The sequence below is a fragment of the Scardinius erythrophthalmus genome, assembly GCF_964197995.2.
Source record: "Scardinius erythrophthalmus genome assembly, chromosome: 14".
In the NCBI taxonomy this organism is placed as follows: domain Eukaryota; kingdom Metazoa; phylum Chordata; class Actinopteri; order Cypriniformes; family Leuciscidae; genus Scardinius; species Scardinius erythrophthalmus.
Genome location: NC_138234.1, coordinates 30480200 through 30496147, shown reverse-complemented (window position 1 = coordinate 30496147; position 15948 = coordinate 30480200). Strand labels below are relative to the sequence as shown.

At 36.9% G+C, this 15948-nt stretch overlaps 1 protein-coding gene across 4 annotated transcripts in view; it reads left to right on the top strand.

The window, feature by feature from the left end:
* Positions 1–15948, top strand: part of LOC308701384 (semaphorin-3D) — a 53687-nt gene that overhangs the window by 15770 nt on the left and 21969 nt on the right. For all 4 annotated transcript variants that reach the window (XM_081383642.1, XM_081383643.1, XM_081383644.1 and 1 more), the window contains one exon: positions 7130–7326. In XM_081383642.1, the coding sequence (XP_081239768.1) occupies positions 7191–7326 (136 nt within the window). In that variant the 5' untranslated portion in view covers positions 7130–7190. The remainder of the gene's footprint in view (positions 1–7129; positions 7327–15948) is intronic.

The following is a 15948-nucleotide window of genomic DNA, read 5'->3' as shown; positions in this document are numbered from 1 at the left end:
CAGGGCAAAGCGTTGAGTCTTCACAGCAAACATGCAACACGGCCACGCTTGGATATTTGGTTATGAAGGAAACCAGAGTTTTCCAAAACTGCCTAGGGGGTCCATCTATTGAGGAATGAGGGAGTTATTGTCCAGCTGAACGTTCACATGAACGCAAACCACAATTGGCCTGGCCTCCCACCACTCTTAAATTTAAATGAAAGGCCTGCTATGAGATTATTCAAAAAGTCAGTAAAGTTTCACTGTTGTCTAAATGTAAACTGAAAAATCATTGATAAATGGGTGTTTGACTTCAACTTTGAGCACTTTTATGTCCCAGTGGTGGATTTTTATTGGTTTTATTGTTTGATTAATTTGTATTAATTTTCAGTATTTTGGGGGTAATTTTATTATTTTAATTGGTTTCCTTTTTAAAAAAGTGTTTGTGAAAATATCATGAAGTGTGAAGATATTATTTAATTGTGTCTATATAGGATAAATAAATTGCTAGGTGTGAAATTAATTATTAAAGTTTGGGGTCAGTAAGATTTATTAGTATTTAGCATTTTTATTTTTAATCCAACAAGGATGCATTAAATCGATCAATGATGACAGTAAAAGCATTTATAACAAAAAAAGTTGATACCTTAAATGTTTAAGTACAATCAACTTGGATGTTTAAGTCATTCCAACTTAAATTACATTAAACTGACTTTAAAGAAATGAGTTGAATCTTGTATACTGTAGCTTATAAAAAAAACTTATTTTGAGTTAAAGCAATGTCAAAATATAGGTTGTCATAACTTATTGATCATAATTCTGTACAGTGTAAAATAATTATAGCATAAACATAAAAAAAACTTAATACAAAAACACACAAATACAAGCTTGATAATACCACAAAAACAAATTAAATACTTAAAAGTTTTACCCGCTTTGTTCTTCAAGTTTTAAATTCCTTTCAGGTTTTGATATATTGAGGATGAGTTCATAACCCGTTTACATTCTTCTAAAATGGTCTCAAAGAGCTTTATGGATGACTTTCCATCTAACTTCTAATTTACATTCATTAATGGTTGCAGATTCAACATTTTTTGCCTTTGCATAGATATTTGCAGTGAGGCTGGAGGTCCACACACTCACTCCGTCATGACACCTACCAAACACACTCAGATAACCTTCCCGCCCTCTAGCACTCGACACATTTGTCGCTCATTTGTTCCATTATGTTGCAGAGAAACTGTAATCCTTCATGAAAACCTAAAGTCTTCCTAATGAGTTGTGAAGCAAAGTTCATGTGAAGTATCCTTTCTCTACTACAAAATCAGCTGTGTTTGTGTCGCCAGAAGCTCAGTAGTGCAACATTACCCATGAGAATGATGGACACCGGGATGAACGGCCTAAAGACGTCTGTATTCGCGCACTCAGTGAATGATTCCCTGGGAACATGAAACCTTTAGACTGTTGTTTCTCTAAATTGCAGATTTTTGCATTATAAAAAGACTAATGAATTGTGAAAAATTCAGTGTTTTTGAACTGAATGGCAGCGGTTTGGAAAGAAAAGGGCTGATTTTTGAATGTGTTTAGTGTTAAAGCGCCCCCGGGTGCGTGTCCCACCATGTTAAGCTGGTGTCTTTGTGAGTGTTTAACGGGAGACCAGTTGCTTGTTTTTCGGCTGGTTGAGCCCAGTGTTGTTTGTTCACGGGTAGCAGATCTTTTCACAGCTCGGGGCGGATCTTAATGTGCCGACCGGCCCCTTTTCATTCACATTAAAACTAAGTAATTTTCTGCAACTCTCTCTGTACAATTTGAGTTTGGCTGCTCATTTTTTATATCCACTTTGATTTTATACAGTTAAATGTAACTGTAAGTAGAGCAAATTTAATTTGAGCTGGGCGATATGACGGTATAAAATGTGTGACGGTATTTGTATGGCTATTAGTTTGGTTTACCTTACGTGAAGAAACTGGTAAGAGTCCCTAACAAGTCAACACAATGAAGAACTAGTTAAAAATGTAAAATGCAGTTTAACTGTTACTCTTTCGCACGTCTATGAATGTGGATCAGCCAGTCAGAATTCAGAGTATTTGTTTTCTGATGTTAGATCTCATGAGATCTTATGACAAATGTAAAGTTATTTTACAAGATTTTTTGTACATTTTCACGACTTTCAGAAAAAAAAATCTATAAATATGAAATATGAAGGTGGCCATATTTAAGGAAACACCCAAATACAAGTATATAAACTTAATAACTTGATCACAAAAACACGTAATTAAATACGAATTCACCACCAATTTGCCAAAACATCAAATAGTTATGAATTGCCATGAGAGTGTTGGTCATTTATAATATAAATGATTTTTATTGAATTTTCAGCAAAAATTACTATATAATAGCTTATAGATAAACCAAATTTTCAAAAATGCAATATAAAATTGGCCATGGTTGAAGAAACACCCAAATACAAGCATGTAAGCTTTTATCATTACTATGATATAAAATGGCTCATAATAAAGATTTACATTGCTAAAGAAACATCTATTTGACATTTACCCAATGCTAAATGTTCTTTATCGGATGTTTGAACAACATTTGTAGAATGTGTATATGCTTCATCTTCATAGTGCTTCTCATATATATATGAGAAGAGAATCCTTTAATAAAAAAGTTAGTCTTGGCCCAAACTCACATTTAGTTAAACAGACTGCACTTCCGTTTGGTGTCACTAGTGGCGTGTGAATGCAAGGAAAGGTGACCGAGTCTGAAGTGGTGGGTTTTGTCGGATCGGATCAGAGATTGTTGGTGCAGAGCGGTGAAAGACTCCCCGCCGGTCCCTCTATTCTGTCCGCTCACAAGCCCAAGAGGATGTGAGAGTGCTCATCCATTACTTTGACAAAGTCCCTTACTATGTGTCGCCCTGCAGGGATCATTATTTTCCCGTCTGCCTGTGAAGGTGTTTGCAGTCTTTCCACCTTTCCTTGAGAGGCTTTTTGAACCAGATGAAACCTCAGTGTGCTTAACTCGTGAGGCTTGGACTGTTCCAGCACCTGGCTTCTTTTTTCTTTTTTTTTTTTTATAGGACAATGTCTGAAGTCACTCTTCAAGCTTTGCCAGTCAAGGTTGTAAAGGTCATTTTTCAAACGTGAGTCTACGTGACCCTGACAGGCTCTAGTTTTTCGTCATTCTTACCATTGTAGGGAAACGGGCTCTATATCCGGAGTGAGCTGCCATTTCTCTCCTGGTTGAAGACATGTGGTTTTTGTCACCTGGAAGTGAGTTAATATCAACTACTTCCTCTTCCCGAAGCTTGATGATTTTCCCACAGTTAGTGTTTGTTTGTTGTCTTTCCTCATATTGAAAAAGCTGATGACTAACTGTTGTCTGCAGGGAGCTGGTCAATCTGATGGCAGATTTCATCTGATTCAGCACATCTGTGTTTCTTTTCTTTCCCATCAATATTCACAAAGGCTCACTATCCTTTACATTTACGCATTCGGCAGATGCTTTTATCGGAAGCGACTTACACTGCATTCAAAGTATAAAGTATATTCAAAGTTTTCTGCTCAGAATAAGTTGCAAAGTGCACCAGACTTTACGCCAGTAGTCAAAAGTAAGCGTACAATGTTACAGACTCTAATAGCAGCACATTATGGGCCCTATCTTGCACCCAGCGCAACTGACTTTGTACACCGACGCATGTATCATTCCTATTTTGCACACAGCAGACTTTTCCCTCCACAGACGCACATCATGTTCCGGCGCAAACGTTCCCTGGTGCTATTTTGCAGTTTCAGAAAACAATTCTGCCACAGACCAGGAAAAATTAGTCTAAAGTCAGTGGCGCGTTATTCAGATGCTATTTTAAGGGCACTTGGCCATAATGTCGCGCATAAACTTTGCTTCTCTAATCTACACAGACGCAGCAGTTCTCATTTTTAGAAAACCATACATAATTACAAGGAAAAATATTACCACACGAGGGAAATCATTGTGGTGTCCATGAAGAAGTGAAAAAAAGGCATAAATCTAGCTTACACATTTACCCAAATTATTATACGCCTGTTTAAACGAAGCTAATTTGGGTGGGTTTCTCCATCCCCATACAATGTCACTTCTCTGTGTTTTACGGCCCTGAGGTGAACATCGGTCTCCTCGGCTGTGAACCGCTTCTGGCGTGGCGTGTGTCTGGCAAATCCGCCATTATAATAGCAATCCGCCATGGAACAAGCGCGCCTGCTCTTAAAGGGAATGTGAGATGACGCTCTGATTGGTTTATTGCACATTACGCCCAAACCACACCTATGAATAATGAAGCTACTTCAGACCAACCCATTTTAGATTTGCATCGGGCACAAGAGTAATTTATCCCGCCGGTATAATCGCAACAGCGCCCAAGACCCGCCCACAAAGTTACTTGCTTTTCGTGTTTGATATTTGCATTTCAGATCGTTAAAATAGGGCCCTGCTTTTAATGATTATTAGACCAGGAATGGTCTAATAATACTGTTCATGCACTTTTTGCATGCTTTATTGTTTTTTAATGTTTTGTTTGCAGTAATCCTGTAGTTTTCTGCTCAGAATAAGTTGCAAAGTGGACCAGAATTTACACCAGTAGTCAAAAGTAAACGTACAATCTTACCGACTCTAGTAGCAGCACATAATAGGTCACAAGTCTCCAAAGAGCCATTAATAATGATTGAAACCATATCCCACTCATTCTATAAAAACTTAAGCCACCGAAGGGACGTTTCAATGCCACATAATTCAAATCTCTCCTGCTCTCCCAACTGAATACATATCTACTAAGCCGAGACATAAAGAATACCACAAGTGCTCTAATGATCTAATGAAAAATGTGCCTATATTAGTATCCACCAGACCATCACCACCTCGCACAGCTCACACATAGTTGTTGTCGGGCCAGGAATGATATGTTTTCTTTTGCTTTCTCAGGGAGATTAATAAGGTTGGAGTCAACAAACGGAGCTAATAAGAGTCCCTGATCTCTCCTTGAGCACCTGCGCTCACGCCAGCACTATAAATCCAGTTAAACTGGGAAATGAAGTCCGGCTATTTGATGTCTGATAAACATAGCTGATTTTCACGCTAAAACACATTTCGCGATAAATCTTTCTGCGTACCGAAAAGCATTTGGTTTCCGTCACTCGAGGAACTTGAATGGAGTTATTATGTCCGAATAACAGCATAATGAGCTTAGATTTAGAGGTGATGAATGGAGCAATAGAGAAAGCCTATCTTCATTTTGCATATGTTTGAGCTCAAGCCCTTTTTTCGTGTCGAAACCATCCCCAGGGGTCCCCTCGCGAGTCTAAGTGGCGCAACACACAATACCCTCATGATGGGAAAATGCTTCCCCTGAGCGCCAACACAAAAAGTGCTGCTCTTTCAATGAGCTTGCCAATTGTTGAACTTTCTATACTGTGCGTCGTACGAAACGGACAAATGAAATCCATTCCACTGGACTGAACTCTTGCGTGTCCTGTGACAGTGGCTAGCGGTTCGCGTTTACAGGAGGAAGCCGCTCGAGTGTTTCTAGGTTGCGCATGCGATCTGTTTATGTAGGGTGACCTCTGAAAGGAAAGGGAATAAAGATCAGGGCAGCTGATTAGCCATGGGAACTTTTCTCGAGACAATGCTCCGGTTTCCTTCTCGGCGCAAGGCTTGTTCTCGCGCAGTCGTGTGAGCTCGGCACGCCGCTCGCGCGCTCTGGAGGGTTTCGGGTTTCCAGTCGGTGCTGAGAATCAGTTTGCTCTTGGGGTAGCATCTGTTGCACCTCCTGGTTTAAGCACTTTTTGACCTGAGGAGACTGTAAACCACATTGGGTTGTGCTAGTGTTACTTGGGCCGATGTTGCACATTCTGTTTAGAAAAGATGACATCTGCAGGGTTAATGTCTCATTATGAAAGAATGCCATCTGGAGTTATATCCATACTGAGGCCAAAAAAATTCAGTTTGATGTGGAAAAACATTGATTCTGAATGAAATTGAAAAATGTTGGGTTTCAAATTGGAAACATCTTTTTTTTTTTAGCATTTAATGTTTACATAATGTTATTTTTATTTAACGATTTTATAATTCTATAAATAAATGTTAAATATGTTTTCAAGCCATTGCTTTGCAATTATTTATGAAATCTGTTAGCAATTGCAGAGTGAAAATTGTATTATATTACACTGTAAAAAGTGATCAGTTCACTTACTTAAAAAAAAATAAGTAAACCCATTGCCTTAAAATTATTAAGTAAATAAACTTCATGCTTAATTGAAAAAATTAAGTTATGCGAACTTGACAATTCCACATTACTTAATTTCTTTGATTAAGCATGAAGTTTATTTACTTAATAATTTTAAGACAACGTGTTTCCTAAATTTTTTTAAGTTAAGTCAACTGATCCCTTTTTACAGTGTATTATAATTTAATATTGATTAGCAAAAGATTACAGAAACAAAATAGGTTGTGAATGGCGTTTCATGTTTACAGTATTATTATTTAATTTCGACTTTCACGGTCATTTGGTTGGGTATTTCTCTAGCGAAATTTCTAAAAGGTGATGTTATTTAATATATAATAATATAACAGCAACATCAGACACCACTGAAAATAACTGTTTATTTTTAATAAGGATTAAAATATACAATTATTCTCCAAAATAGTAGTCCATTATGAATTATTATAGATAATTTATAGACACTTAAAATGCAAATTAAATTTTTTACATTTTCTTTTAGCTAGAAATAGCTATTCATTTAATTGTAAATATATTTTATATTTAATTATTATATTATATATGTATTATTATATATGTATTATTATATATGTATTATTATATTATATTATATTATATTATATTATATTATATTATATTATATTATATTATATTATATTATATTATATTATATTATATTATTATGTTCTATAATATAGAACTAGTCTGAATATATAAAATAGTCTGATATAAACACTTATTATAGGCATACCGTAGTGATTCAGAATAAGACAAAAACATGTTTTGGAAGATGGATTCATTATGTACTCGCTCATTATATACATTTTGAACAAAAAAAAAGTGAAATTGTGTTCCTTTAATTTCAACGCACATGCTCATATCTGCTTGTTATTTCTCCAGCACTACGAAGGTGATGTGACATTGAAGACAGCCTGTACTGTCAGACAACAGGAAGCTGGAGATGAGGATTGTGGGATTGTGGAGGACTGGGCAATACAGTCCCCTGCTGGTCTTTCTGCTCCACTCGCTGTTGCCTCTTATACGGTCCAGTAATGCTGGAAACCAGAATATCCCACGACTACAGCTCACTCATACAGGTCAGAACTCACACTCATACACACTGATACTCAAAAACTAAATCTGACGTTCACTTTCATAGAGAGAGTCGAAAGGCAGCAGAAAATGGTGAAATCATGTCTACAACACTAATAGTTACGGTCTTTGCTGTGGCAGTCTGAAATCTTCAGGTTAATCTTCTCTCTGAAGTCTTCAATGAAGAGAGCTAGTAGACAGAGATCAAGCTGCCTTTCCTTCTTTCCATTTGTCCGTGAGGACATCAGCAGGGTCAGGCAGCTTTAACAGACACAATGCAACAGAGGAAGAGAGCACTTAACCTCTGCTTCCTGAAAATGTACAGAGTTAATTTTTTATTAGTTAGTTTCTGTTAAAATTGTATTTAATAATATCACATATCATTTAAAAAAATATATATAATAATTATGTAATAATGAGAACAGCGATGATAGCAATGTGATTATTTTTTAGCAATATTATTCAAATATACAATTATTCTCCTACGTAATTATAGATTAATGAATTGTTAAACCTAAAATGTATTTATATGTTAATGAAAAAAAAAAAATAATAATTTAATGAAAATTATAAAATAATAATAAAAATAATAATTCCATTTTGTAGATATATTTTTTGGTATTTTGTATTTAATGTAGTATTACTTAAAGTATTACTTTAAATTCATTATTTATACAAATATTTATATGATAACACACACACACACACACACACACACACACACACACACACACACACACACACACACACACACACACACATATATATATATATGAAAATGTATAATAACACATTAATATTAATTTATATTAATCATATATTATATGTTCAGCTATATTAAAATATTTAAATGAATGTCTGAAATATCTGAAATAAAAATGTACTGCATGTGATAATCTGACACTCTTCCATCTGCACTCCCCATTTTTACCTTAGTAAAATACAATTTTAATAATACAATAATATATTTAATTGCAATAAATACATTTAATAAATCTTTAATAGGTTTAATCTTAATAAAAGATACATTTTATTTCAATATTTCACTTTAGACATTCTACTAACTCTCATTAATTTGCAACTACAGGTCAACTAACTCTCATTAATTAGGTTAGGTGTTAAGGTCCTTACACAGAGGCTGAAATTTTCGTTTGCGTTTTTTCGTATTCGTCATCCTAAAAATTCGTCACACACAGAAACCTTGCACACTGAGTCCCATGCGTATTAATCAATCCGTTGCGGATAAAATTCAAAGAACAATACAAAATGGAGTCTTAGAGCAGTGAGGATGATTTTGTTGTCCTCTCTCTTCTTAAAAAGAGAAACGGAAAGAGGAGACATTGGGTCCATCCAACAATCCTGAGATTTTGTAGAGATGAAGGAGAGTTCCACCTCCTTATCAAGGAGCTGCGGGATTATCCCGAGCGATTCAAGCTTACTTCAGGATGTCAGTGGCTCAGTTTGATGCTTTGCTAGCAATACTGGGGCCACATATTAAAAAGAAGACCACTAATTTCCATGAACCAACTGATCCTGAACAGTTCTGGGTTTGGGCGTGCGCTTGTACGGTGGCTCTGAGTTGTCAAAACACCTCCCAAAATACGTTCTACGGCTGCGAAAAACGAAATACCCATATTATTTTAAGATGGACGAAAGTTTCGGAGGCAGTGTGTAAACATGATTGACACAACATGAGGTCCTATTTATTTTTTAACGTGCGAAAAATTCGGACGAGAAGTGTGCAAAGACCTTTAGGGTTCGGGTTAGTAGAATAAGTTGACGTACTTGCAAAGTTACTTATAGTCAGTTGAATGTCTGATGGGGTCTGGCCATCAAAGTTTCAGCAGATATTAAGCAGATATTAAGCTAATACTCTAATGAGATGTAGGTGACATGTAGTTGCAAAGTTACTTATCGTTAGTAGAATGTCTAAAGTGGACCATCAAAATAAAGTGCAACCAGATATTACCCAACAAAACTCAGTTTACATCTAACTAACCTCCCTTGGCAAAACCACATTCTCACTAATAAGGACTTAATCTATGGGCCGTATTAGCAAAACGTCCAGCCACCCAGCGATACGTCAGCGGACTGCTCTGCGACTGTCTGTCTGGGACGCCACACAGTCGCATCCCCTGAGCCGTCTCCCATTATCAGCGCGTCCCAGCCGGGCCTGTTTCTGACCCCTCAGAACCTCCCGGGACCTGCGGGCCTCGGCGGCTTCCTCACAGGAAGGTACTGTATACAGTGGCGTCGGACAGCGCGATGTACCTCCAGTAGTAATGTGCTTCCCATTATCTCCAGGGCTGTTAATAGAAGACTCCAAACGTGCGGATGATCTCAGGGGCGCCGTCTGTTTACGAGCGCAGGCGGCGGACATACAATGGTTGGCAGAGAGACGTAAAAGCCAGACGTTATTCATTAATGGAGAGGAGTGACTTGTTTTGCTTGCAGGTATCTCAGAGTCTGATTTGAAAGCCACACTTAAAGAAGACAGGAAATGAGATCAAGTAAACAAAGAAGTCTTTTGAAATAGCTGAATATGACGGTTTAATGAAGAAGTCACACAACACAAGTCAAACCCCCCCATGCTAAAGATGGAAACCGTAGCTTGATACTGAAAAATCAGTGGTTGTTCTTTTTTTATATGACTGAAAAATGTGTAGTGTAATCTAATTTGCTCATTTGCTAATGTGTGAAGTGTAGTTTACCCAGCACTGATCTCCTCGTGTTTTATTGAAAAGCAGCTATCGTACTTTCCCCTTAAAATGACTTGGTTCGTTATTTTTGAATTGAGTCAACTTCCTCACGTTTAAACTGCTTGTTTAACCTTTGAAGATGAAGTTCTTCTGGCAGAAACACACAATTGATTTTCCAGTATCCGCTGACTTTCCCACTGGTGTTTACTAGTAAAACTCCCGCAAATTTGGGGATTTCTTTCTGACAGATGGGTGGATTAAAACCAAAAGAAACATTCCTGGCATTTGAGACTGGCTAAATGTCTCAGTTTCTCCACGACAGGAAGGGTTTTTTTGCTTCACACCCACTGCCATTTTGACAGCTTCTCTTCATAGTGTGTGTAACGGAAAGATTTGAGAGGAATATTATCAAAACACTGGACACACAATGAAGATTAATCAATTTAAACCTGGGAAACAGATTTTTCCGTAATCTGAAATACTAATTTATAGGCTATGATTAAAATGAGTCTATACTCCATTACTACATATATTGAGATCATGTGACCAACTGTGTCTTGCAGTTTGACCTAATAAACAAAATAATGTCCAACACAAGTCATATTGGTTGTATAAGAAGATTCATATGGAATTACACAGTCCATGTTTTTATTTGAAATTTTCAAGATTTTTTGACTGGTTCACAGTGGCGTATTTCAAAGAGAACCACTAAATTAAGCTGGGTTATTTTCACAATAGCCCTCAGAGGGCAAATCTTAGTAAGACGGTAAAACATTTTTATTACAGTCTCTGTCATCGCAAAAATACAGCTCTTTGGCTCTCGGAATGTGACCTGTGGGATGTAGTTCCTGATAGCTGACTCAGTGCTGCGTCACAGTGATGACCCCTGCCTGTGCGAATCCTTTGAATCCATGGCAAAAAAGGTGCAGGAGATAAGCACAGCAGATGACTCGGGGTCCCGGGCTCTGGCGGGGGATAATGACACTATCGGGACATTAACACTGAGCAGAGCCAGGGAGAAGAATGCTGCTAATTAGAGGAAGGAAAGGTGAAGACGATGAAGTTTCTCAGAATAAACCTTCTGAATATTTAGAGAAACTAAAAATATGCTCTATGAATCTCTATTGAATGTCATGTATTTAAATATATTTGTAATGATGAAATTGCAATTTAGTACATTTTAAATATATTAACTTTAAATATAATATTGAATAACACTACAGTTAAAATTATTAGCAAGACCTTTGCATGTGTTTTATGTTAGTCAACACATTAACATAAGTGTACTTCTTTAAAGCATGACAAACGATTATTAAAGCAATGATTTAATAGTAAAACTTTTAATTTGACAAAGTGCACTTTTCAAGTGTACTTTAGAGTGTTAAACATAGTCAAGAAAGTGCACTCTTTTTAAGTACCATTTAATGGCCTTTTTCGTTAATATTATATTGTCTAGTACATACTTTTAATACTTACTTTTCCACAAGGGTAACTCCTCTAGTTTTTTACCGCCAGCCCTAATATGCACAACATGCTAAGTATGTTAAGTACAGCGTGTCTGAAGGGCACTGAACAAGCTGTCGCATCTGTATTTGCTTACTTGCAAAGTATGTTTCTCAGATAACTTGGAACTGATTTCTTCTTGTGCACGAATCTGGAAGTCGGTCACTCTTCGCTCTTTCTCTATAACCTTCAAAAATATATTTATTATTCGTTCATATCTACGCTTAGAGCAACATTTCATTTCAGTTGTGTCTCCTGTTGAAGTGTCCTGACCTCATTCTTTATAATGCAAGACAAAACGTCCACCCAAACCCTAAACATCATGGTCAATCTGCTGAATTTTTCTAATCATACTTTCTCAGACCAGAACACAGCAACCTTGTGGCAATTAATCAATGCCAAAGCCATTCCACTCTCATCTAAAGCAGTTTAAGTTGCAGAACGATGATAGATAAATGATAGTGTGTCTTGAGCGAAGCAGCAAGGGCTTCGGTTTGGTTCAGGTCATTGACAGGACTTGGGTTGCCTCACTTGACTTGATTATCTCCCACAAACTGCACTTAAGTAGCAAATACGTCCATGTGCGTGTCCATGTGTGTTTGCGAGCGCACTTTCAACACCTCCAGCCCAGGACTGAAGCAATTAAACATGCACCCCATGGCCCTTTAGGGAGATGACATCGTTCAGAGCGTTCCAGAGCGTGATGAAGAAAACAACTCCTGGGCCGAATGTACAGCAGCGGAGACCTCTCATCAGCGCTGGGCGTCTGTAGAGGCACACTCTCCCCCTAGAGAGAGGAATTTAGTCCACGCTCTTCTTAAATAGGCAGCGAACTCCAAAACATGTAGGTCACAACCACAGAAACCTCCAGTGGGATGTGCTGGTCATCAGAAGACCATTATTCTTAGTTCATGTTTTCCTTCAGGGTTCTTCAACACACAATGAATTGGAATTCATTGTTTATCATTCTGTAGACAACACATTTTGCTCTTATTAGAAAACAAAAGAAAATTATGTTATTTACTCACCCTCGTGTCGTCTAAAGCAACTTTACAGACATCTGATAAATGGTGTACCTCAAGGCTATAGCTTAGGTCCTATTGCATTTCAGCTTTGAAGGAATAGTTTACCCCAAAAATGTTAAATTTTTCACCCTCATATCATTTTAAACATGGATGCCTTTTCTGTGGAGCACAAAATAAAAAAACATTTTAATCTTTATACAGCTATAGAGAAAAAGAATCGTCATGTAACAATCACATGAATAACCAATTAAGTTTTGTTGTGTTCCTCACACAAAGCTGTCACGTGATTCCAGAAGACTCACTATTCCTTGGTCTTAAAAAGATCTTGAGGTTCTTGTTGAGTCTAATGTTATTTCACAGTGCTTAGCTGACTGTGGTTGACACAAAGTTTGCAAAAGTTCACAGATCTGAGGTTTGGCACCAACAGCGAGTTTGAGGAAGTACAACAACCTCCTAATCTTTGCTGCAAAGTCTCACAAAGCCTGTAAAAACAAATGTAAGGACACAAATGAAAAATTAGCATCTAAACCCGCCTTGGAAGATTAATCACCATCTGTGGGATATTTTACAGACCAGACTTACATAGTACAGTGTTTTCTAAGACAAAGACATGAGGATGCCCTCAAATCCACTGAGCAATGTGATATATATATATATAATCTGGTATAGATAGATAGATAGATAGATAGATAGATAGATAGATAGATAGATAGATAGATAGATAGATAGATAGATAGATAGATAGATAGATAGATAGATAGATAGATAGATAGATAGATAGATAGATAGATAGATAGATAGATAGATAGATAGATAGATAGATAGATAGATAGATAGATATGGTTTTACTCTGGGACATCTGTGTCGTATATCACAATGTTTACATGGAGGGAATCGAATACTAACAAAGTTAGTAAAAGCTGACAGAAGGTCTGTATTTATAGCCAGTTAATGGCTTGCTCTGGTCTGTTTGAAACATACAGTTATGGTGTTTAGTTACAAATTTGTTCTCGTTTGCTAGTTTAAAGTGCATCAGTCAGTTTAAAGGCTTTTTAGAAAGACCTAATAAACAGGGACAAACAATTGCACAGACTTTAATGAAACTAAATAACTGAGTCTGGCGAAACGAAAACCTCCCAAGACAATGACTTTACTCCATGAAAAAGGTTTTTAAAACCTATTCCTGCAAAGACATCCATTATTTGCCATTTGAATGTAAACCTAAAGCTGATAAATGAACAAGATTCCTTTGGTTTCCCATTCAGTCTTTTACACTGCTTCTGCTAATGCGGGTGATCCAGAACACAACTTACAGCCGGCGCTTGTGGGTCATTCGAATGACTAGCTGTCACTGACCCAAAGGAAAAAAAGAAGTCAGTTTAAATGGAGTCAGTCTATGTCTTCCATCACCACAAAAAGCTTTTCTGGACAGTTTGAAAAAAGACAAATGGGGAAAGACAGGGAAATTGATGAATGTGGGAGATAAATGAGGTGGTATATTGATGTTAACACTTCTCCCACCCTCAGAGCGAGTGTCAGTTTCATGAATCGCAGCAAATGCAACTGTATATTTTTCAATGACTGATGAGATTTCGTATTTAGAGAGGAAATATTTGCTCTTAGTTGACTTTTTGAGTTTTTTGTTGAAGACTCGGTAAAGCCAAAATAAAAGCCACAAAAAGATTTTGAATTTAATTCAAGACTATTTTCCTAAAAGTGTATTAAAAGTTCAAGCATGCCTTAATTTATACGCCACTTAAATGTAATTTCTCTTCAGAAGTAGAGCTGTTTGCCTTAGGAACAGATCAACAGTGCACACTAGAGGCCTGACGCCAATCTTCTCCAGACCTGTTTATACAGGAGGAAACATAATGACAAGAAGAACATTCACACCTTGAACGTTTCTTGTGTTCGTCCTGAACAAACAGTTGGAAAACGATGAGACTTCCATGCATCCAGGCATTGATAAACAGAAAGAGGATGTAGGTCAGCCACCTGATACAAAGACAAAACAAACATCGCCGTTATTCTCACAGTAATAGCACACATACACTTGTGAATTCCCATTGACTTCTATTGCTTATATCATAATCACTTCAGGCTTCGGGGATTGTCCAAGGACTTTTTGGACAGGTTTATTTGTGTGGTCACTTTGGCTCTCACAACTGTGGCAAAATAAAAAATAAATTCATCATCATTACTGTCTCTTAACAGACAGAATTGTCAGGAGAGATATTTTATACAGCTCTTGGGGAACTGTTAATGTTTTATTAGTTATCATTAGGCGCTCGCCCGCAGCCTTTGTCTTGCCAGTTATGTTTTATTGCAAGTCGTTTTGACAAATCCAAACCAGATTCATTCAATCCAGTTTCGTTCTTATTCAGAAACTTAAAGTTAAACATTTTGATTGCCCTAAAGACTTCAGAAAACTACGATAATCAAATCTCCAGTGATTCTAATGGTATTACACTTTTATCGGTGGTTTATAATAACGGTTGAATGTCTAGTCTTGTAGTATTGATTTCATCAGTAATTGAGTTTTCAGTCAAAACCTGATCTTTATCTAGGAAACTGACTCTTGATGTTCTTTTTAGCAGAACTGTTGACTGCAGTTTTACAGACGGGTCACTTAAAGTTCATAATGCTTTCCTGACCTTCTTAAATCTCAATCAAACTGTTTCCTTTTTCCTCTTAAGGCAAGCTATGTATTCGATGTTGCATTATCTTAACTTGTACTCTCCACAAACTCAAGAAACTCATCTTAATGTCCCGAAATCCATTTCTGCCTATGCTTTACTCTCTACAAATCAAATGTCACTGCACTTAAATCTTCTATACCTACACATAAGTTGAATGTTTGAGAAAATGTTTGCATTGTAGCTAGTTTTGTAAAAGCGTAAAGATTAAGATCTGCATGATATGGTTGGTGTGTGAAATTCTGATTTGTGGAGTAAAAGGTACGTCTGGTCCAAACTGTAGTGAAGCCAGCTTCAGATTCCAGATGTTCTGTGCAAGACGTTCAGAATGTGTTACAGGTCAAGGACAGTTCAGTCTCTGAAGCACTGCTCTCAAACCTACTGCCTACATAGACAGTTGCCTTTTAAGGGGCCATTCACGTGTGTTATGGCGTTCCAAAACAACAAAAATGTAGCGCAACAAAATGCGACAGAATGCAGGAATCTTGAGATGTGTTTAAAACGTTCTTACTGTTGTGACGCTAGGTGCTAATGGCATCCTGAAATGTTACTCACAAGTTTCTTATTTGAAACACACTTGATATGCAGTAAATCTGTGTGGAGTTCAAATAGAATTCAACTCAATTCAGTTTGATGTTAGCATGTCGCTAAGCTAACAATGTTAAACACAAAAACCTAACATTGTAAACTTAAATAAAGTGTTT